At 43.4% G+C, this 23,937-nt stretch overlaps 1 protein-coding gene across 28 annotated transcripts in view; it reads right to left on the bottom strand.

Annotated features, from left to right (window-relative positions):
- Positions 1-23,937, bottom strand: part of ARMC9 (armadillo repeat containing 9) — a 181,889-nt gene that overhangs the window by 71,128 nt on the left and 86,824 nt on the right. For all 28 annotated transcript variants that reach the window (XM_063712517.1, XM_063712519.1, XM_054548730.2 and 25 more), the window contains 2 exon segments: positions 18,587-18,677; positions 13,820-13,875 (listed from right to left, as the gene is read on the bottom strand). In XM_063712517.1, the coding sequence (XP_063568587.1) occupies positions 13,820-13,875; positions 18,587-18,677 (147 nt within the window).

Genomic DNA, 23,937 nt, shown 5'->3' with positions numbered 1-23,937 from the left:
CGATCAGTTACGTAGCCCTCGTCATTCCACTAAACTGAGTATGGTGCATTGCTCATTTGCTCACGATTAATAGAAAATTGCTTCTATTTCTATGTTTTCCATAACAGACATGCTCCATATTTTACATAACGTGGATGGCACACAGAATTTAGATATAAAATGGCTCAATTTGAGTAAACAGACCCTGAGCTCTTAAAACCAAGCAGCGATGCAAGCCAAGAACCTTGGTCAGGACAGTATAAGATAAATAATTAGTTGGCTTTTCCCACTTGCTAAGGTTCAGCATAAACATCAGTTTTGATCACTTAAACTCTAACTTCAATTGGAAAAAACATCTTAGATTTTGCACAAAAAAAAAAAATTGTAAAAAGTGGTATATGGCCTGTTGTCCTTCCAACTTCAGAATTCAAGATATCTATGCCCTAGATGCCTCGAATTCTGAAGTTGCAAGGAACAGCAGGCCATACACATTTTTTCTCCAGTCATATTTCTAGACCCAGATGCTAAGCATTTCATCTTTGAATACCAAGTGATAGTGATTTGATCAAATGGATAGAAACGTATTTATTTATTAAACACTGTAAAATGAAATAATGTAGAATGCATTTATTTATCAAATAATGAAAAACTAGAAATATGCTTCACCACATAAAATGTACTATTATTCCCAAATTCCGTGATAACAGGAAAAACTCATATACTGCTTTGGTAAAATTTTTAAAAAATCAGATAAGAGAGAAAACCTTTTCTGCACCTGTTTCCAAGGCAACCGATGTTGGACAAATAGGGTTTATAAATGCCTAGGAATCATGAGGTGTCTACAAGCCCTCACCTTGTTTTGAGCCATCGGATGTCTATTTCCATAGAAACCAGAGTGGAAATGAGGGCAGGAGCCATGAGTCAGCCTGCTGGGTGGTGCATCCCAGCCAGGGTCTGAGAGCACAGGAGCAGTGTTGCAGAAATAAACGAATTTAGAAGCTGAAAAGGTACCAGAAAAAAGCAAAAGCCTTAATTGGGAAACACTGGTTTCTTTATTGACTTGGTTAAATAATGGAAAGGTCCTGCAAGTAACACAGACATAAGACAGACGCTTCTTTACTCATTAGGTAACGGGGATTAGAAGCGTAGCCTGTGCCACGCCAAGCGAGCTGGCTATGCCAAGCGAGCTGGCCACGATGGGTGACCCATCAGAGGTGACTGATTCATGGAGAGCAGCTAGCCTCTGGCTCTCTGGACATGCACCCAGAAGCAGCTTCAAGTGGGTCCACAATCTCACAGGTCACGTATGAAGGTGGCCGAAGAGAAAGGAGGCCCCAAACCTTCAACAGTATGTCTCTGCGTATGGAATGCAAAGTCACCTGGAGGAAGTCTGGTCAGGAACTGTCTGGTTCTATGCCCCATCATTTTCTGTTCTAGCCACATCATCTTGTTGTGCCTCCTGACACATGCAAAATCTAGTTTCGCCCTACACATGATCTGCTCCCACCCCCAGCCTGTGTTCCCCATATTGTTAATGGCATCGCCGTCCTCCCAGCTACCTAGGGTCCAAGGTTACCAGCCTTCGGTTGCTCATGTCATGCCCCATGAGTTCCCAACTCCTGCAGGTCCCACCTCCAGGAGTACCCTCTGCCATCGGCCAAGCTCAGCCCCACTCCTGCTGCAGCCTGCAGGCTATCACACCAGCCTGGGTTTAAATCTCTGTCCCACCAGCTACTGCCTTGGGACCCTAGACAAGTTTCTGAACCTCTCTGAACTCTGGTTTTCTTATTCATAAAATGGGGCTAAGAATAGCACACACCTGACAGAAGCGTGAGGGGAATACACGGGAGAAAGCCAGGGAAGCTCTTGGCCCATGCCTGCACACGGAAGCACTGGGAAAATACTGGCTGTGTTGTCACACTAAGCTCTTCGGGTCCCCAGTGAACTTGAACACTGATGCCAGAGTAGTCTTCTGAAGGCACGGCTCTGTTCACGTCTCTTGCGCTCACAAATCTTCAGTGAGTGTCCACTCTTTACTGTCTGGCTCCAATTCACCCTTCCAGCTTTGTCTCCCACCCTTGCCCTCCACACTCCCTGAGCTGTGGCCAAAGTGAACCCCCCTTGGTTAGCATCAGGCTGGTGCCTTGGCTCCTGCTGCTCCTCAGCTGGGATGTCACCTGCTCTGCAATTTCAATCTGGAACCTATGCTTGAACACCTCTCTTATTTGCTAAGTTTCTTCCTTTACTTTTTAATAAAAGTTCCTTTTGAAAGACTTCAGCTTTTGTCAATCGGGCTGAATAACAAGGGGAGCAATGTCAACGTTATGGCCAGATGCCTGGTGGCAGTCAACTGTCCCTGCTCTGGAACCTCGTTGGCAGCAATGATGGGATAAAGGAAGTGGGAAAACCAAGAAGGGGGGTTTGGGGCCATGTAAGGTCCCTGGAACTCCTTCAGGCCCAGAGTCCATTTCTGAGAGGAGAGGGTGATGAGACTAGAATATTCGGTGAGGCCAGGCTGTGGAGGTCTCATGTTTTAGCCATGTCTTTCATTCCCTCTATGCTGATGCTTTGATATCTGGAGCCTGCCTGGCCCTGGAGGGACTGCCCCTTCCAGAACTAGTCAGCTCTTGGGAATATTAAAACATTTGCCCCCAAGTGTGCTTTCCAAATACAAATCAACCAATCCAGAGCTCACACCCCAACCATCTCTTTTATTGGGCTCTCACACACCTGGCCACTATCCACCTGCCCTAATCACCCAGGGCTAGGTGCCAGACAAGTAGGGAAAGCCCCTTTGCTCAAAAGCCCACTGAAATTCATCCAAACGAAACAATCCTCAGCATGCTTATGCCACCTCGCCTATACTTACCCCCTCTCTCGGCCTCTTGCTCCACCCCAGTGCTTCCTTGTGTGGCTCCCTGTGGTGTGGCATGCTCCTGCCTCTGGGGCACTGTGAGCAGCAAACTATCTTTTCCATGGAGCAGAGCTGTTCCCAGGCAAAATCGAGATGGAGAGGGGAGAACACCAGGGCAAGGGAAAGGAAAACCAGGGGCACCTTGAGGTTTGCACTGGAGCCCTCTGGAGAGGCACTCTCAGAGGAACTCGATGATCCAGCCCTGAGCACCATCCTTGGGCCAAACACCCTAGAGCTTCACATCCGTGCTAAGGCCACCTGTGGCTCTGGTCAAGAAGGGAAGGAAGAATAAGATTATGAAACTCTTGCTTTGTGTTAAGCTTCACTGTTGCTTCCCATTGTTCAAGACTCACTGCCCAGATCCTCTGTGTGGATTACGAGTCCCGTGTTGTTTCTTATTGTCTCCTTGCTTGAGTTCTTTTTTTTTTTTTTTTTTTTCTCCTTGCCTGAGTTCTTAGGCCTCACTTGGAAGATCTTGTTACTCTCGACTGCTTGGACAATTAGCTTGTTCCTATCTTGTTTAGCCCATCTTCTTGAATTTAACTTCTTGCTCTCGAGATGTATACAAGTTCCATGCCCCGGTCTAGCTAGTTTTGATTGCACTTTGTTGGATGTGTCATGCTGTGTTTCATTACAATTCCATTATAGCACTAATGTGACCAACAGCCACATTTTTCTATTTCTTGTCTCAAATTCTAAGAAAAGTACTAATTTGGCCATTGTACTGTTCTAACTCTACCAATTCGCTTCTTCAAATGATTCACATTTGAATTTATTCACATTGGATTATTCTCCAAATGATTCTGGATATAAAAAAAAAGGTGGCAATGATTCAAGTCTTTATGTATCAGGTATTTAAATTAGATTTGAAGCACAGTATAAAAAGGCCTCAAAACAATGGAGACATACTATGCTTATGGAATAAAACACTCAAATTGATTTATAGATTTAATGTAGTCCCAATCAAAATCCCAACTAGTGGCAGGAAGGAGGGAAGTAATAAGGGAGGGAAAGTTCTCTGACTCATGGAAGGGAGGAATCTATTCCAAAGAAGCTGGATGAAACTGCCAATAAAAAATAAATATGATGAAAGCTGTCTTTCCCTCAGTTTTACAGATGTCAATAATTTACCTTATTGTAACTTATGTAACAGAATATATTTGACTATGTCAGTTAAGTTGGAGTGTAAACGTCAGTTAAGTTGGAGTGCAATTTTGAGACCAACCATTCGGAGTTTAATGAAAAAGAATCTGACTATTTAAGCAAGATGAGTTTGTTTAAATATTGATGAGTGATGAGTTTATTTAAATCGTGATGAGTTCTTTAAAAGTGAGAAATTGAGCATTTGTTTTTTATCACTTTTCAAACTAGAAATTAAAAAGCCACTGCAGCTGTATGATGGGTAGATAGGAATCCTCTCTACTATTTTTTTTCTGTAAATTTAAAATTATTCTCCCCCCACCACCCAAAATTTTAAAACACGGCCAGTAAAGAACCTTGCAGGGTAGGTAAGTTATATTGCCTTCGCTAGAGAAACACACACAATAGCCTTGTACAGCTGCCACTGCTGAATGCCTGCTGGATGGAAAGTTACAAAAGAAATCACAATAGTGTCACTTTCCAATGAAACAATAGCCTGTCGAATTAAAGATTAAGCTGCAAACGTGAATGCTGAGTTAATAGCTCATCTGCACAACTACGCCTGGATTTGTTAATTTTGCTTGTAATCTTCCAATATCAACAGTCACTAATCACAAAGATCTCTTATGTAAATACCTGGCAACGAAGCACAAGTAATACTGGCTGAAATACTTAAAGTGTTGGATGCTTTATTGACTTTCATGGTTTATCCTGGAACAAATGCATTGACATTTGCACTCAGGATACAAAAGCAATGATGGGTAAAACCACTGGTGCCTTAGCACAAACCAAGGCAGCGATCTCAAACTCTAGTAGCAGTCACTGTATTTCACCATAGATAAATACGGGGATGATGATAGATGATAGATGACAGGTAGATAGAGTTTCATTTAAGGCTGTCCTTGATGAGGTGGTAGGAACTAATTTTATTAACTCTCAACACTTATGGCCCATCTTTTGGAATGTACAGGCAGATAAAGCAGTTCTGCTATACTAAAGCAGGATGGTTATCTTCAGGAATGGGACTTGTGAGACTAAGTTGCAAGCCACTTTTTTCAAGGAACACCATTTTCATTTGAAAGAGTAACTGACAGACTATGATTATTTAGACTTAAGTATACAGCAGACTTTTTCTCAAAAATTAATGAAGTGAGCCTGTCACTTTAAGGAAAACAACTGATAGTATTTGTTAGCAATAATACAATTTAAACTTTAAAGAAAAAATGAGAATTTTGAGAAACCTATATCTGCCATTGTGAGCTCAATAGCTTCCCAATACCTAAAGGCTTTTCTGATGCTATTGGTGTTGATATTAACTAATACACAATTTCTGATGTTATATAATAAAATGTATCAACATTTGGGGCTGGGCTCAGTGGCTCACACCTGTAATCCCAGCACTTTGGGAGGACGAGGTGGGCAGATCACCTGAGGTCAGGAGTTCAAGACCAGCCTGGCCAACATAGTGAAGCCCTGTCTCTACTAAAAATACAAAAAATTAGCCAGGCGTGGTGGCACATGCCTGTAACCCCAGCTACTTGGGAGGCTGAGGCAAAAGAATCGCTTGAACCCAGGAGGCAGAGGTTGCAGTGGGCCGAGAGATTGCACCATTGCACTCCAGCCTGGGCGATAGAGCGAGACTTTGTCTCAAACAAACAAACAAACAAAAAATTTGGAAAAACTGTAAAACTTGGTAAGCCAATATTTTCCAAATGATCAATGAATTATAATACAAAATCCTGCATGGGTAAAAGAGCTATTGAAAATATGAAACAGGCAGGATGCCAGTAGAAATTGGGAAGTACAAAAAGCAATATGATAATAATAATGATTATTATTATTATTGAGATGCAGTCTCTCTCTGTTGCCAGGCTGGAGTGCAGTGGCGTGATCTCGGCTCACTGCAACCTCTGCCTCCTGGGCTCAAGCAATTCTCCTGCCTTTGCCTCCCAAGTAGCTGGGACTACAGGCATGCGCCACCACACCCAGCTAACTTTTGTATTTTCAGTAGAGTTGGGGTTTCACCATGTTGGCCAGGATGGTCTTGATCTTTTGACCTGGTGATCCATCCACCTTGGCCTCCCAAAGTGCTGGGATTACAGGCGTGAGCCACCACGCCTGGCCATAATTATTTTTTTGAGACAGAGTCTTGCTCTGTTGCCCAGTCTGGAGTGCAGTGGCGCAATCTCGGCTCACTGCAACCTCCACCTCCCAGGTTCAAGCAATTTTCATGCCTCAGCCTCTGAGTAGCTAGGATTACAAGCATGCACCATCACACCCGGCTAATTTTTGTATTTTAGTAGAGATGGGGTTTCATCATGTTGGCCAGGCTGGTCTTGAACTCCTGGCCTCAGGTGATCCACCGGCCTTGGCCTCCCAAAATGCTGGGATTACAGGCATGAGCCACTGCACCTGGCCTGAAAGTCAATATAAATAAATACACCATATCAATAGTATGAAAGGGAAAAAACCAAAGAATGATCATCTCATATGATGAAGAAAAAACATTTAACAAAACCCAACACTCAGCACACTAGGAACAGAGGGAAACTTTCTCAATCTTATAATGAGATCTATGAAGAAATCCCAGCTAACATTGTACTAGATGGAGAAAGACTGAAAACGTTCACTGTAAGATCAGGAACAAGCAAAAGATGCCTGCTCTCTCCACTTCTATTCGGCATTGTACTAGAGGCTCTAGCCCGGGCAATCAGGCAAGGCAAGAAAATAAAGGATAGCTAGATTGAAAAGGAAGTAAAATGATCTCTATTCACAGATGACACCATCTTGTTATACAGAAAATCCTAAGGAATCCAAAACAAAACAAAACAAAACAACCCAAACAAACCCAAAACCCACAACAAACACAAAACTCTTTGAGCTAATAAATTCAGTAAGGTTGTAGGATACAAGTTCAATATTCTAAATTCAATTGTATTTCTATACATCAGCACATCTGATTGTTAGGGAACAATCAGAAAATCAAATTAACAAAATGCAAAATAGATCAATAGATTTTAATTAACAAGATAAAAATGATTATTTATTTATTTATTTATTTTTTTGAGACAGAGTCTCGCTCCGTCACCCAGGCTGGAGGGCAGTGGTGTGATCTTGGCTCACTGCAATCTCCGCATCCCGGGTTCAAGCGATTCTCCCACCTCAGCCTCCAGAGTAGCTGAGATTACAGGCGCACACTACGACGCCCAGCTAATTTTTGTATTTTTGGTAGAGACGGGGTTTCACCAGGCTGGTCTCAAAACTCCTGACCTCAGGTGATCCGTCCACCTGGGGCTCCGAAAGTGCTGAGATTACAGGCGTGAGCCACTGCACCCAGCCAATAAAAATGATATTTAAAATTGGTTTCTAATTCCACATTGCAACTGACTTTTAATAAACTATTACCTGTCTGGTTTTAAAATAATATTGAGCAAAAATATCTATCTGCAAAGGCTGTGAAAATACTTCACCCCTTTCCAAGTACACAGGTGTGTGAGGCTAGATTTTCTTTATGTCCTTCAATCAAAACAACATATGACAACAGATAGAGCCCAGATCAAATTGTTTTTCTGAACCAGACATTAAAGAGATTGGCAAAAAAAAAAAAAAAAAAAAAATCCACAATGCTACACTTTTTAATAAAATTTTGTTTTGAAAAATAATTCTTTTTCATAAGAATATCTTATTTATATTAATGTAATGGATTTATTATTGCCATTTAAAGTTATTTAATATTTTAATATTTAACATTTTATCATATTTAAGTTCTCATTTAAAAAATTTTGATAGACAAAATACTCATTAACTCTTCAGAATCTTCAGTAATTTTTAAGAATGTAAATGGGTCCTGAAACCAAAAATTGGAGAATGGTTACTTCAAACCTTATATAAACATATGTGTTTTTCTTTCCTATGTATAACATATTTAATAACTAAAACTTAAATGAAAAAATTAAAATCTTAAAAGAAAACCTAGGAGACTACATGTAAAATTTAGGGTTAGGGAAGACCTTAACCAGGACAGGAAACCCATGAGCTATAAAAGAAAAGCCAATATATTTAACTTTTTTTTTTTGAGACAGAGTCTTGCTCTGCCCAGGCCGGAGTGCAGTGGCATGATGTTGGCTCACTGCAACCTCCACCTCCCAGGTTCAAACGATTCTTGCACCTCAGACTACCGAGTAGCTAGGATTACAGGTGCGCACCACCATGCCCAGCTGATTTTTGTATTTTTAGTAGAGACAGGGTTTCACCATGTTGGCCAGGGTGGTCTTGAACTCCTGGCCTCAGGTGATGTGCCTGCTTTGGCCTCTCAAATTGCTGGGATTGAGGCGTGAACCACCACATCCCACCTCAATCTTTAACTTAAAAAAATTTTTAAAAAAGATTTGTGGCAAAAGAGATTAGAAAAAATATATCTTTAAAACATTTGTAATGATGGTGAAAAGGGTTTGGAAAGAAGCACAACTGAAAAAAACAGAAAGGATATGAAATTGGAAATGTACAATGTAGCAAATCCAAATCCAGATTGGCAAAAACATTAAAAAAAAAAAAATAGAGTAACAGCACCTATTGCTAGTTGAGATGGAGGGAAGAGGCTCCTTCATGTTCTCCTAGTGAAATCTGAATTATTAACAGCCTTTGAAAAGAGCAATCTGGAAAAATCTATTATTAAAAAAATACTTTTTCATCCAGCAGCAAAAGCCCATATAAATAAAAGCCCTGGTAAATAAGGATATTTTTACAAAGATTTTACTACTGCATTGTTTGAAATAGCAAAAAATCTAGAAAATTATACATTCATAGCATTAAAAAGTATCAACTTGCTACATTGCCTAACTCAGAAGGACTTTCAAGAAACATTAACAAGAGAAAAAGGCAACATGGTGTAGAAGTATGTGTATTTCTATCTCTATGTTATCTCATTTTGAAAAACAAACTGACAAAAGTATATATGGATCTGTGTATAGTACATACCTCCGTGTACTCTGCGTGTGCATCTTTTAAGTATGAAAGCACGTGCACACACTAGATCACTAACATGGGTTTCTTGGGGGGGTTGATGTGAGTGCAGTGGAGAGGCAAAGGATAAAGCTTATGCTTGTGCTGTCTCCCCTAGAGGATGCCACCCCTGCTGGCCACACCCTTCCCTTCCTCAACCCATCTCACTTCCTCTTTACCCCAGGCCAGCCATCTCCCAGTATTCAGTACTTGGAATTTCTGCGGCACTTCCTGTGTCTATCACCTTTATGAATCTGCGATCACATATTTATTTTCTGTTACTTGCTGTTTTGCATTCATGTATGTCTCACAAGAAGGCAATATAGGGCAGTGGTTAGGAGCATGGACCACTGAGTCAGACCACCTGGATTTGAATCCCAACTCCATCAGTTACTTATTAGCTGTGTGAACTTGGCAAGTGACCTATTTTCTCTCTGCCTCCTCATCTGTGAAATGTGAATAAAAATAGCATCTACCACAGGGCTGCTAAGAAGAGGAGATGACTGAACACCCATAAGGCACCTAGAACAGTGCCTGGCACCCGGCACTGCCAGCAGGCGGAAGCTGCTGTTGTCAGAACCACTGTGATCTTCCCTATCTAGGCTGGAAACTTTTGGAGGTATTTTAAACCACAGATACTCTTTTAGATTTCTTTTGCATCCCTTCCCCATTAGTTCCTACAATAGTGTTATTTCGAGGCCTTCAAATATTTGTTGAGTAAATATATGAGCAACTCTTGGATTTGAGCACTTTGTATAGAAGGAAATTGCTGAGCATACGATTGTCACTTACATGGCAACCAGCAAGTAAATGTCCACGGCTGACCTCACCTGGCACTTAAACCTATTTTGTCAAGAGGCGAGAATATTTGTCTTAAAATCAGTCTTCTAGAATAGCACAGGAAGGCTTTGCATTTCTACTTAAGGAAGCCATACAAGGAAACTGGCTGTGATATATAGTAAGGAAACCTGAGTCACTGGGGGTGAGAACAATGGAACCAGGCTCCTAAGCTTAGTGATTTACCATCAGCCCTTTTGTAACATATTACGTCTGTTTCATATAAAATAAATGCATCAGGTAACACATTTCTCCGAAGTGCTAAATGAGATGCATTTGAACCCTTAAATAACAGCTGTCATTGTCCATTCCCTGGGGTGTATTGTCGAAGCTGATCTAATGATGGTTTTGTTTCTCTGGAGGTTTAAATGGGCCTGGGGCTTTGTGAGCCAAGAAAGTATAAGTGGTTTAGAAAACAAAGAAAACACCCATCTTTTCGATGCCATCCTGTAGACTCTTCCTGCCTTGAATGTTCAAGCTCTCCCTCTCGGCTGGAGCTATTCCATCAGCATTTTAACATGCTCAGGTTTCTCTCATCTTAAAACAAACAAAAATGCCCCCTTCAGCCACTATTGCTCTTCTGTGCACAGCCAGACTGGGTGAGGAGCAGCATACACTTCTTAAGCCATTTTCTCATTTCCCACCTGGTCCTCAATCCATTCATTTCGCTTTTGCTCCATCAACCCACAAAAACGCACAGCAACTGACTTCCACGCCACTAAACCCCGTGTCCTATTCTCACTTCTCTCTCTCGAGGAGCCTCAGGGCCTCTCTGCATTTCTCACCCAAACTTCCTTATTCCTACTCCCCCCTTGCGGTTTACAACGTCAGCAAAGAGGGCGTACGTGTCCACACCTTTCCGCTACACAGGCACATACGTAATCCATAGCCCTGTGTGCTTATATATCTGCTTTTTCAAATTACTTTATGATTTCCTTTTTCTATTTGACATTATATCCTAGACAGTCTACAAATCAGAAGACGCATTTCTAGCTCTACCTTTATTTTTTTTTTAAATTTTAGTGTATAAATGTATGTATATTCAGACATAACTTTGTTAGGTTAGCACATTAGATCAAGTTATTATAAATTACAGAGAAAAACGAGACTTTGCCTCGGGGGTTCTCTTGAGAGTTTCCAGTGGAGCAGGGATAGCAGTGGTGGAAGTTGTGAGTGCACAGATTTCAGCTCAATGTGATTTAGAGTGAGCATAATTTACCCTGGTCTCAGGCCCCATCCCACTAGAGTCCCCCCCGCTTTTTTTTGAGATGGGGTCTTGCTTTGTTGCCTAGGCTGGAGTGCACTGGCAGGATCTTAGCTCACTGCAGCCTCCGCCTCCCAGGTTCAGGTGATTCTCGTGCCTCAGCTTCCCTAGTAGCTGGGATTACAGGCGCACACCACCATGAACCAGCTAATTTTTGTATTTTTAGTAGAGATGGCATTTCACCATGTGGGCCAGGCTGGTCTCAAGTGATCCGCCCACCTCGGCCTCCCAAAGTGCTGAGATTGCAGGTGTGAGCCACCGTGCCTGGCCTCATTAGAACCATTTTATCTTTAGAGTCGCTAAGCAGCTAACTGAAAACAGTGGTTTCATTTTTCTGTGTTTTGGGTCTAAATATTAAATGAAAGAACATTTACACTGCTAAGCAAGATAAGGTATGACTCCAACACCTTGCAAATAATTTTGCTGTCTCCTTCAGAGCTGTCACCTTGGGAAGTGATAACCACATTCCAACAACTGTGCTACTTCTCAAAGGATTCTTAGAAATTTTCTTTTAGCCTAAGATCTGTCACTCTCTTTTTTCCCTCCAACTTTGAAAGACAGTTATAAACGTAATGCTAGCCTCCGGTGAAAGCTGAGTAAAATCCAGGCAAGACCGGCTGTGCCCGGACTGCCCCTGCTGACACTGGTGATGTGCAGTGAGGCTTACCTGGGAGAAGGAGCCCCCATCTGCTGCCCGGGGTTCATCACAGAGTCCCATTTGGCCCAAATGACAGATCTTTTCCTTATAATTTTCCAACTAAACCTCTTCTAGGAATCTTCTGAAAATTCTAGTTATCACAAGTATTTTCAGACATCAACCTCTTAAAAGAGTAGCAAAAGTCCAAAAAATTATAAGACTTCTGTATTTGTTCATTTACAGTAGACAATTGCTTTCAGAATGAAATTTCCAGAAATTGAGTTCTCATCATTAACTAGAACAGTTGAACAAAATGAATTTTCCCTTATAAGATAAAAACAGGATTTATAGCAAAAACAAAGCAAAACGAAAAACCAAAGCAAACCGAAAAACCCAAAGGGATGATACAAGAAGGGAAGAAAACAGATCTCGAGACGAACTTTTGGACACAATGAAAAAAAGTTGTTAAAAACAAATAATTAAATATTAATTTAAACTATCATTCAGAATGATATTGAAGGGCCAGGCACAAAGGTGGTGACTCATTATAATCAAGAGGAGGCTGCCCGAGTCTGGGAACTGCCTAGGGGCTGGCAAACAATGGCCCACGTGTCAGGTGCCTGCTTTCCTATGCCCGCCAGCTAAGAATGATTTTTGCGTTTTTAAGTATTTGAAAAAATATTTAATGACATGCAAAAATTGTATGAAATTCAAATTTTTAGCGTCCATAAACAGTTTTACAGGAACACAGCCACGTTCAGCCACTTACGTACTGCCGACAGCCACTGCCGACAGCCGCTGTGTTACAACGGCAGAATTGAGTGGTTGGAACAGAGACTGTGTGGCCTAAAATAGTTCCCATCTTTTCCTTTACACAAAGTGTCTGCCGACTCCTGTTCTAAACCCAATTTTACCGCCATCAACTCTCTGTGTGAGCTCAAGCTGGTGTTTTTCCCTCTGGCTCCACCTTTGTAAACAAACGGGCCTGGAGAAGATGATAGGGGCCAGGACCCCATCTGGAAGTCAAGCTCTGCACTGCTGGACAAGGCAGGAAGAGCCAGCAGGAGCACGCGCCCGCTGATGCCACCTGCAGCCCGTGAAGAAAACGGCAGGCACAGAGGCCGCCTGCTGAGGAAGCATCTCCCAGCAGATCTTAGCACATCCTCTCTGGCAGGGCTCTTAAATACCTCTTTCCCAACTGATGCCATCAGTGATCAAAAACCTGGCTTCTATACATTTTACAAACTGATAGGCCACGACTCCAAACAAAAAAACATCCTCTGACATCCACTTTTTCAGTGAATGCTCCCCCCAAAATAGATGAAAATGTTCCAGCATTCACTGCAGGAGTAACTGCTCCCCGCAAATGAAGGCAGGCAAATCAAGGATGACCAGAGGGGACAACAGGTCTTTTCTTCCTAGGTCTCTGAAGGAAAACCACGTAAAATCTTGTCATCTGAAAATCCGACTACAGTCCCCGAGTCACCATTCTTTACATTATTTCAGAGACTCACATACATTAACTTCTAAACCTTCATGCTCTAAAACACCAGGCAAGTAGATCTTTCACAGCTGAGGAAACACAAGTCAAAAGAATGCAAATAACAGAGACAACCGGTCAGTTCCGTTAGCTCTGAACTAAACCCAGGACCCCTCACGCCAGAGACTCTCGCCAGGCGCCTACACGCCCAGCACTCCCACCGGTGAGGAAGACAGGCCGAGGCTCGTGCCCCTTCAGAGCAAAAGCTCACACAGAAGAATGGTCATTGTTCAGATTCCCATGAAACTCGAATGACATGCAATGCTGCATCTCTGCTGTGAACCCAATGAGTGTGGGAATCTTCAAACATGGCCACTGGGCTTTCCACATGAGACCCCAAGTGAGACCCGAACCACCACCCAGCTGAGCTTTAGCCAACCCTCAGAATTGTGAGAAATAGTGTAGCAGGAATGAAAAATCTCCATTTCTGGACTAACTTGTCAAGGCAGGAAAGAGAGAATAGTTTGGTATGGGTTTTCTATGTGGTGTCAAGAACCTCCAACTTACTTCATCATCTTCATCTTCATCATCATCAGATTCAAGAACACCATCTGGTAGCTCTTCTATAAAGAAAAAAAGAATCAATGAATAATGGATAAACAGTGGGAGCCTTGGTCCATGGAATCTGTCAGCCTCTGCAGAGACATAAACACCTTAATGAGAATGAGGTTACATCTAAGTCATCATGCTCCTAACCATCCTAATCACAACCATTTCAGTCACTGTCTGAGATCATCCTAAGCAATTTTAAATAGTGAATCTCTCCATTTTTACCAGAACATGGTTATAGTAGCATGGGGAAAATTAAAAGCCAGCATATAATTTTAGGGGAATTTAGGGGAAAGAAAGTAAATATTTATTTCAAGGCATCATGCTAGATTCTGCCACACCCGTTATTTCACTTAATCCTTACAAATATTTTGTTGACTATTATCCCCCATTTTACAGAGAGGCACAGAGAGGAAAGAGACTTCTTGGTCTCACTTCCAGTAAGTGGCAGACAGCTGAGATTCAAGCCGAGTCTATCTCTAAACTCCATGATTTGTCCACGGGCGGTATGGGTGGTGGTCATGGCAGGTAGGGCTCCTGAAGGCGCTGTGGTTCATTGCTAGGTCTTTTTAAGAATTTACAAAAGAGCAGTAAGTTGGTAGCACAAAGGAGTTACAGAAAGAAAGAGCCCCGGCTTCCTCCTCTGTAGAATGGGGGTTGTACCAGCCGCTTCTCAGGGTTGTCGGGAGGACCTCACAATACACCACAAGGGAAGCGCCTGGCCTAGGGCCAGGTACGAAGCAGGCACTGCAGAGGTGTTGGTACTTTCTCCTCCACGAAAGTCTTCCCTGATCCCCTTGCTCAGCAGCCATCTCTTCCTCCCCTCCACACACTCAGCGTTTTATCTAGAACTCCTGACAGTTCACACCACTTCTGGAAGATTGCTGCTTACTAATGAATGAATGCCTACTGACTTGTCTCTCATCCACTGCACTGAACTGTGAGTCCCTGGGGACAGAGCAGCTGACTTACTCCTCCCTCTATCCCTATTACATCTTTCTTATTATCACTTGTTTCTTGAACAAATGACATGAAGGTAAAGAAAGTCTGAAAGAAGAAAGGAAGTCAAATGGGAAGTAGGAGAAAAGAAGGAACTAAAGCCATACTTGAGGAGAGCACCCAGCTTGTAAAGTGGCAGGCAGGATGCACCCACATTTGATCAAACACCAAACCATTCCCAGGAGGGAAGATGTAGAAACCCATGTTCTCAACCCAACGCTCATTCTAAAGGGAAGGACTCCACTGACTTCACTGGACCGAGGCCAGCGGGACACCAAAGTGTCCCCCCGCTCACTGAGGCTTGCGTGCCCCCACGGGTTGCAGCATTGTTGTGGAATGCCATTTAGTCTAGAAAGCTACTTTGCAGGCATGAAGATGTGATGCCACTCTGCTTTCTGGCTGAAGTTTAATGACTAACTTCCCTATCCACCAACAGCATACACCATTCCACCTTCAGGAAGTGCTGCTGTACTCATCAGTTATAAACCGCTCATTTTCGAATACAGAAATGCCTTTTTTAAGACTCTTGGCTATTTTGTAAGGCCACAGACAGCCCAGCCACACTTCTCTTTCTCTGCCTCCCCCTGCCCAGCTCCCCTTCTCCTGACCCCATAACCTCATGTCCTGCTGGCTCAGACTCATCCCACTACCCAGAATAATCCTGTCCTGAGAAGTGAAGTGCCCTGTAGACCTCAGCTCCTCTCTGGGATGACTGTCTCCCATCCTGTTCCCTGAGTTGGTCCACACTCCACAAGGTGCCCGCACTCTGACAACTAATGCGTGTGGGGCTAGAATGGTCAGTATCATTCCTTTCCTGGGGGCTCTGCCTTGCTCCTGCCCAGTGACCTGGCTGGGGCCTCTGTTGTCTCTCTGGTGTTGGTTCCCCTCACTGAGGGCTGGCATTGTGGTCCAGGCCCAAGCCAGGGGACAAATCTCCCTGCTGTTGCTGTTGGCAGCTCACCTGGCGTTGTCAATGTCACCAGCTGGAATTTTCCTTTAGGCTTTGCCAGAATAGTCCTTCCCCACCTGTGGGGTTAGGTCACTAAAATATACTTGAATTTTAATACTTGAAGACCTTAAAACTTTAATGGGAAAATTGTGCCAGAAGACTGTGATTGGACTTGGACGTGTGAAAACCCACAGAGATGTTTTCAAGTTTACTGAAATAGAACAAGGAAACCAATAATCTAAATAAAGATGGTGGTAATGCCATTTCACACATCTTAAGAACTGGTACACTAGCAACTATTTGTACTCTGCTATTAATTTCCACTTGAGGATGAAGACAGGATGGAGGCTCTCCTCCTGGGTTTCACTTTGATTTGATGCTGGTGATGGATGTCCCGAGGTACTTGTGTGTCTGGTCTTCCATCTGAATGTTCAATCACTGTAAAATTTTGTTTCAAAGTGGCGGGCTCCTGCCGCTGTCCTATGGATACAGAATAACTTAGGTGCTTGAGAGAGAAAGATAAATATTTTAGGCCCTCTTTATTTAAACAATAACTTACTGAACTAAGTAGGTATTTCCCAAGCCTTCCAGAACGCCCAGGGTTAGAAAGTTTAGCTCTGCCCAACACAATTTCTTCCAGAGACATCCCTTACAAAAGTGTAAATTGTCCCCTTATCCCACTCTAGCAGGCTGGTCCAAGGGCCAGGTTTATAGAAGAGAAAAAGATGTTTCTTGGGCCAGAGAGTAAAGGGGGCCTGCATCCTGCTTCTTGGCTGCCAGGAAGGAGGGAAGGCAAGGAGACAGATGTATCTCAGTGGACTAAAACACACAGGTGGCCTTGAAGAAGAGTCTCAGCCTGAATGCAGAGAACTCCTGGCCTGGGAGGGCTGGGCACAGCTGATGACTATGGCGCGGATGTGCAACAATCCTCCGCCCCCACACCGTGGCCTACCCAGAGAAGGCGGGAGAGCAACCTCAGGCAGCACTGAGGTTCAGGTCTTATTTTTATTCTTTTCAATATGCCAGAATGACGGTTGAGAGTCAGAAATGAAGTTACTGCAGAAAATAAAGTTCTAATTTTTGCCCACCTGGATTTGGGATGAATTATAGCTGTTCCATACAACCCAAAGAAGAGCTATTCAAGGCAAATGGGTACCCAGCCTAAAAAGGACAAAGGTTTCAAAGCTCCCTGGCTGCTCTCCTCAGCTGCCTTTTGATCGGGAGCCCCTTGGACACCCTCGTTTCTGCGACCCAGGCAGTGAGGCTCTGCCCTTGGCTGCACATGGGACCCCCACTGGGAGCTTGAAATCCCCTCCCTGAGGGGATTTAATTTGTGTGGGGTACAGTCTTAAAGATTTAAACATCTCCCCATGTCACCGCCCTGTACAGCCAGACTGTGAACCCTGAGCTAGAAGAAAGGCCACCTGGGGGCTTCTGGCCTTGGCCAAGCAGCTCTCTTGAGACTCACTCTTCACTCTCTGCTCGTGTGCAGAAGGGATTCACGCATGTGACTTGCAGTGATGTGGACTGCTAGGTGTCAGGGAAGGGCATGGAGAGAGACTCGGTGACAAACCTGGCCCCGGATTCCAGCAGTGCTTGGTACCTCTGGCAGGTGAATGATGTCAGGAGTCCACAGAAAGAGCCGAAGAGCTTTCCCCACCACCTCTGCCCCATCCCAGGCTTCCTGGCCTTCCTCTCTCCTGCTTACTATGGGATGTGGGTTGTTATGGTAATGGAGGAGGCTGGATAGAAAGAGGACCACATTGCCTCCTTCCACACTGCAGTTGGCAACATCAGTTTTTCCGCAGTGAATGAATAAAAGTGGGAAAACGATGAAGTTTCTTACAGTGGCATTTGCTTTCATTATCTGACCCCAGGACCCTAGGGAAGCCACCTCAATAGTGGGGCAGGATTTACGAGGGGAAAGGGAGAAGCCACATAAAGAGAACTTCTAAGGTTAGGGGAGGGTTTCTGTAATTGCTTTTAAGTTCTTTTTGTTGACTATATGCCTAGAGTACGATAAGAGATTGTTAATCTTTGGACAATCTGGCCTTGACTACCTGGCGGAACTTTTTTTTTTTTTTTTTTTTTTGAGAAGGAGTTTCGCTCTGTCGCCCAGGCTGGAGTGCAGCGGCGCGATCTCAGCTCACTACAACCTCTGCCTCCCAGGTTCAAGCGATTCTCCTGCCTCAGCCTCCTGAGTAGCTGGGACTACAGGCATGCGCCACCACGCCCGGCTAATTTTGTATTTTTAGTAGAGACGGGGTTTCACCATGTTGGTAAGGCTGGTCTCGAACTCCTGACCTCAAGTGATCTGCCTGCCTCAGCCTCTCAAAGTGCTGGGATTACAGGTGTGAGCCACTGCGCTCAGCCTACCTGGCTGAACTTTTGTCTATGGGTTCACTTGGGTCTCCCCACCTTCCTAAAGCCTAGGCTGGGGTGCAATGGTGCAATCTTGGCTCACTGCAACTTCTGCCTCCTGGGTTCAAGCGATTCTCCTGTCTCAGCCTCCTGAGTAGCTGGGACTACAGGCCAAGCCGCCACACCTGGCTAATTTTTGTATTTTTAGTAGAGACAGGGTTTCACCATATTGGCCAGGCTGGTCTCAAACTCCTGACCTCGTGATTCACCCACCTCGGCCTCCCAAAGTGCCAGGATTATAAGCACGAGCCACCGTGCCCGGCTTCCTAAAGGCCTCTTGAATGAAACGCCACGTGTCTTTCTGGCAAATGTGAACAGTTCAAAAGATAGATCAAAGATTCTTGCATCAGACTGACCGGAATTTAGCTGCTTGATGATGAATTCTATCTGACGGATCATTTCAGCATTGCCTTCTTTGATGAAGCAGCGTAGGATGTCTTCCATTCCCTAGAAGTATTGGCAAAAGTAACAGTTAACATTTCAGTGTTTGCGGGGAAACTACTTTTCAATGAGGTCATCTCATCTAATCCAAAAAATAATATTTTGGGGACAGGAAGAGGATACCTTGGGTGGGGGATGGAGAAGAGGAGACAGATACGTTTAAGAGATAGACACAAAAATTCAGCTCTCCCAGCAGGGCAGGGCCAAGGCAGTCATTGGTTGGTAACTATCTCTTTGGAATGACAAACACGGCCAGGTGTCCAACTGGTCCCACAAGGGCAGAAGGAAAAATCCTTGGCTTATACTAAATATTCATTTTGTCCTTTTCATAATGCATAGTGAAATAATTTTCTTCTTATTGACTCTCTGGCTGAATTATAACACATTTAGCAAAAAAAAAAAAAAAAAAAAAAAAACAACTATTGTAAAATTTTACTGCACAACATTGCCTTAAGTTTTGGCAATATGTTGGTCTGGGAGCTAGTTTTTTTTTTCCTGTGTTTTCCCTAAATTTATAAACTGTCTTCTGGATTTTAGGGCCAAACATGATCATTGAGAAGTGAAACCATATGCTTAGAGAAGTAAATGAACAAATAGAACCTCTCTTTAAACAGATTTCATTCTTTTTCTATTAAAAGAATTATAAAGTCACTACACTATACATTGTTTATTATAATACACTGACACCAGAATTTTCAATATTGGGTAAAAGAATTCCAGGGAAAAGTAGGGATAAGATATTGACTTAAGCACATTGTCTTATTCCCCTCCCTCCTCTTCCCTGGCAGGATTTGAATGAGTCCGTACAGCTTGAGCTGATGAGGCCTCTAACCACTGTGAGGGGAAAGTGCTTCTAATAATGACCTCAAAACAGAGGAAGTGGAGTCCAGAAGTACTGCCAGAGAAACGGATCTAGTGGCATGTGAGCCCCTGATCAAACTGTGCCTGAACATTTTCCTGGACTTTTCAGTTACATGAGCCCATAAGTTCCCTTTTTATGTAGGCCAGTTTGGAATCAATAGCTCTAACTGAATTAAAGAAATGCCAAGTGCAGCTTTGAACACGCTGAGTTCTTATCATCCAAAACAGAGCACTACCTTCTAGAAAAGTTAAATCAGTATTGTAATTGCAATTAGCTCCCCCATGAATTTAATGTGTGACCTCACTCAAATCACTCAACTTCATCTAGCCTGTTTCTTCAACTGTAAATATAAGGATAACAATTTGAATTGACTTGAAATTTTTAAAAGACAAAGTATATAACTGGGTGTTGGTATGCAGATATACACATTCGTCAAGATGCACTAAACTCCCCCATGTAAGGCCTGTGCTTTTCACTGTTTGTAAATTATACCTGAAGAAATAGCCTCTAGTCCAATGGCTGGCACAGAGTGGATGCTTAATAAATGGTCAAGATTGTGCTTGCTGTGTCCAGTAGGGGTTCGTGGCTCAGGAGAGAGATCTGGTAGCTGAAGCAAAGGGAAGAAACAAGGTTCCCCAGTGACGGCAGTGAGAGAAGAGCAGAGGGTTAGGATAGAACCTTAGGGAACAGTAACACTGAGCTGGAAGGCAGAGATGGGTAAGCTCACAGAAGAGGAGGTGACAGTCTGGAAGGGAGGAAGAACTCTGGAAAGTTGTCCGTGAGTTGAGGGACCAGCAGTGCCCAGGCTCCTGTGGGACCAGTTGGACACCTGGCCAGGCTTGTCGTACCAGAGAGACAGTTACCAACCAATGACTGCCTTGGCCCTGCACTGCTGGGAGAGCTGAATTTTATATCTATCTCACAAATGTGTCTCTCCTCTCTTCTCCATCCCCCACTCAATGTAAGGGCCACAGGAAGGAGAAAGTTATCAAGCAAAAGCAGTGTGATAAGCCCCTTTTAAAAATTTTACTTATTTATTTATTTTTTGAGATGGAGTCTTGCTCTATCACCCAGGCTGGAGTGCAGTGGCACGATCTCGGATCACTGCAACCTCCAACTCCAAGGCTCAAGTGACTCTCCTACCTTAGCCTCCCAAGTAGCTGGGACTACAGGCATGTGCCACCATGCCTGGCTAATTTTTGTATTTTTTGTAGAGATGGGGTTTCACCATGTCGCCCAGGCTGGTCTCCAACTCCTGGGCTCAAGTAGTCTTCCTACCTCAGCCTCCTAAAGTGGTGGGATTACAGGTGTGAGTTGTGTGCCCAGCCAAAATATCATGTATTTTAAAAAAATCACATACATTAGGTAATATTTAATCTAAATTATAGAAAGAAGTCATAAAACAACCACATCTTATCCTGAAAGTAATAACTTGTCATTTCAGATAATTTAGGTCAAGTAACAACGCCCAGGTAGACAGAAGGATAATAAAAGGTCCTAGTGAATAATCCAGGTGCATAAAAATGGGAATACAAGCAGTGTGCAAAAAATAAGGAACTCCTGCTCCTTCCAGCTAGCTATCATTAAAGACTACCATAAAGATAATCATAGAGAAGCCTGTATTTATATAGATAGTATTTAAGAAAACAATTTGTCATGTGCAGATGTCTGACTAGGTGAAAGTCCCAAGTCTGGAGTGATACTGCGGCACAGGTGCAGAGGGCTCTGGAGTCAAACCACGGTGCGTAGCCCCTCGCCGGCCGTGTGGCCCTGGGCGGAGGATTTCACCTTTCAGCCTTGATGTTGTCAGCAGCAAAATGGGCACAACCGCAGTCACTCTTTCAGGGGACCTTTGAGGGATTAAATGAGAGAAAGCATCTCTTCCAGAGCCTGACAACACGCACTGAACACTACACAGAACAACTAACTTCGAACTCACTTCTACTTTTACTCAACAACTGAACTCTCTAGCGCATTCTGTCGTTCCAGCTTCACAGTCTAATTCTCTATCACTAAAGGTCTTCAAGGGAAATTTTCCCCTGAGAAATTCAAATATCTATTTCAGGTAGATATAAATATTTTCCTCTAGTTATGAAAGTGACACAAGTTCTGTATAGAAAACTTGCAAACAACATAAAAGAAAGAATAAAAATTACTCACAGGCCCCCCACCCAGAGATAATTGGGAACATTTTGAAGTATTTCCTTCCTTTTATGTGCACTGTTTTACGTAACTCAGAACATACTGATAATATGTTGCTTCTTATTTAACTTTATGATCATTTTCATGTTCAATAAAAATCTTATAAACTACATTTTCATAGCTATAATAATAATAATAGCAGCTAACATCTCTCAATGCTTACTGCGTGCTAGGCACTATTCTAAATACTTTATATTATAAGCTCCTTTAATGCTTACAATCCTATGAGTTTGGTACTGCAATAATCCTCATCTTACAGATGGAAAAACGATCACACTGAGAGCCTCAGTTGTCACTAGCCAACTAGGAAGTGGCGGAACACAATTCGAAGCCAGCCTCAGGCTCAGGAGTATCCACTCTCAACTACTCTACCTTCCGGCCTCTGTTCTTAGTCACTCCCTCATGTTAGGTCTTGTCATTGTTTCCTGTCTTCCGCTATGATCAATAAAGCTGGAATGAACATTCTGATACATACATCTTTGCTCATGTCTTGTGAGGAGCTTCAGAAGTAGAATTATGGGGCCAAGAATATGAAAAATTTCTACACTAATTTTGAAAGGCCCATACTTAGGCCAGGCGTGGTGACTCATGTCTGTAATCTCAGCACTTTGGAAGGCTGAGGCAGGAGAATCGCTTGAGCCCAGAAGTTCAAGACCAGCCTGGTGACATAGTGAGACCCCGTCGAAAGGAAGGAAGGAAAAGCAAAGCAAAGCAAGCAAAGCAAAGCAAAGCAAAGCAAAGCAAAGCAAAGCAAAGCCCGTACCTAGTGAGCATCACGGAATACAGCGACTAGGCTGACCACCTGTAATGGACAACTGTGACACCTGTGGCTGACGAATGCCTTATAACCAGGTTCTCTACACTGTTAATTTCCCAAGGCAACAGACAGAGTACTCACATTCCAAGCCTCCCTTGCAGCTAGGGTGCAGGCACACCACCTAGATTCTGCCAAGCAAATGACTTTGATTCAGAAGTGGACAATGTGGAGGATCAGGCGCGTGGGGAATACACATCATTCTGTTGGGTGGGGAGCAGCAGCACCCAGCCCTCTGGAGAGAGCGGAGGCAGTTTCTGGCATCATGGGCCTGTGCTGTGGGCCCCAGGGTCACTGGAGCAGAGCAGCCCCACGGTGTGCTTTGACATTCCTCTGGGCTGAGTGGCTTCTAAGCCCAGCTCCCTGGCCCTCCCAGATTCTGGGAGACTTTATAACCTGCAGAACCTCTGATTGGCTCCAGCCCTGGGCAGGATGTTTGTTGGGGTCCCCAGGGCAGAGGCCCATGGCTGACTATGACTTCAGCCCTAGTCGCAGGAGGCCTGTGGAGTGGGTATTAGGGCAGCTCCACTTATCTGATCTCTTCTCCAGCCTCAGGCCTTGGTAGGCTCTCAAAGTTCAAATGGGCCTCAGGGGATTCATTTATTTTGTTCTCCTTTTACCCTTTAGGTATTCTTGTAAGACTACTATAATAGCATTTGGTACTAATGTGATTTTTATGTATATTGTGTCATTTTCCATGAGCACATACATTCTGATAATGAGATATTCTGCTTTTATCTCTCATTATACAGTAAAATAAAATTTTCCATACTGCTTCACACTGCTTTTCCTAATTATCATCTTCAATAGATATTAATATTTTGAGCAAAAGAATCATAATTTCATTAGCAATTCCTGTATTACTAGATATTTATGTTGCTTCCAGCTTTTCACTCATAAAAATGTTAAAATGAGCATTGTCATGCATAGAGCTCTTCTTCTGCGCATCAACAACCAGAAAAAATGAATAAGTCCAAAAGATAGATCCTTTAGTCATTTTTCATGTAACTGCCAAACTGCTTTCCAGAAGGACTGTGCTGACACACATACAAATACCAGCAGGCACCAGGCGCGGTGGCTCACGCCTGTAATCCCAGCACTTTGGGAGGCTGAGGCGGGTGGATAACCTGAGGTCAGAAGTTTGAGACCATCCTGGCCAACATGGTGAAATCCCGTCTCTACTAAAAATACAAACATTAGCCAGGTATTGTGGTGGGCACCTGTAATCCCAGCTACTCTGGAGGCTGAGGCAGGAGAATTGCTTGAATTCGGGAGGCGGAGGTTGCAGTAAGCCAAGATCGCACCACTGCACTCCAGCCTGGGCGACAGAGTAAGACTCCGTCTCAAAAAAATAAACAAATAAAAACCAAATACCAGCAGGGCTGAGG

This window comes from Pongo abelii, chromosome 11 (assembly GCF_028885655.2).
Source record: "Pongo abelii isolate AG06213 chromosome 11, NHGRI_mPonAbe1-v2.0_pri, whole genome shotgun sequence".
NCBI classification, from domain to species: domain Eukaryota; kingdom Metazoa; phylum Chordata; class Mammalia; order Primates; family Hominidae; genus Pongo; species Pongo abelii.
The sequence above is the reverse complement of the archived record's forward strand: the minus strand, read 5'-3'. Positions and strand labels throughout refer to the sequence as shown.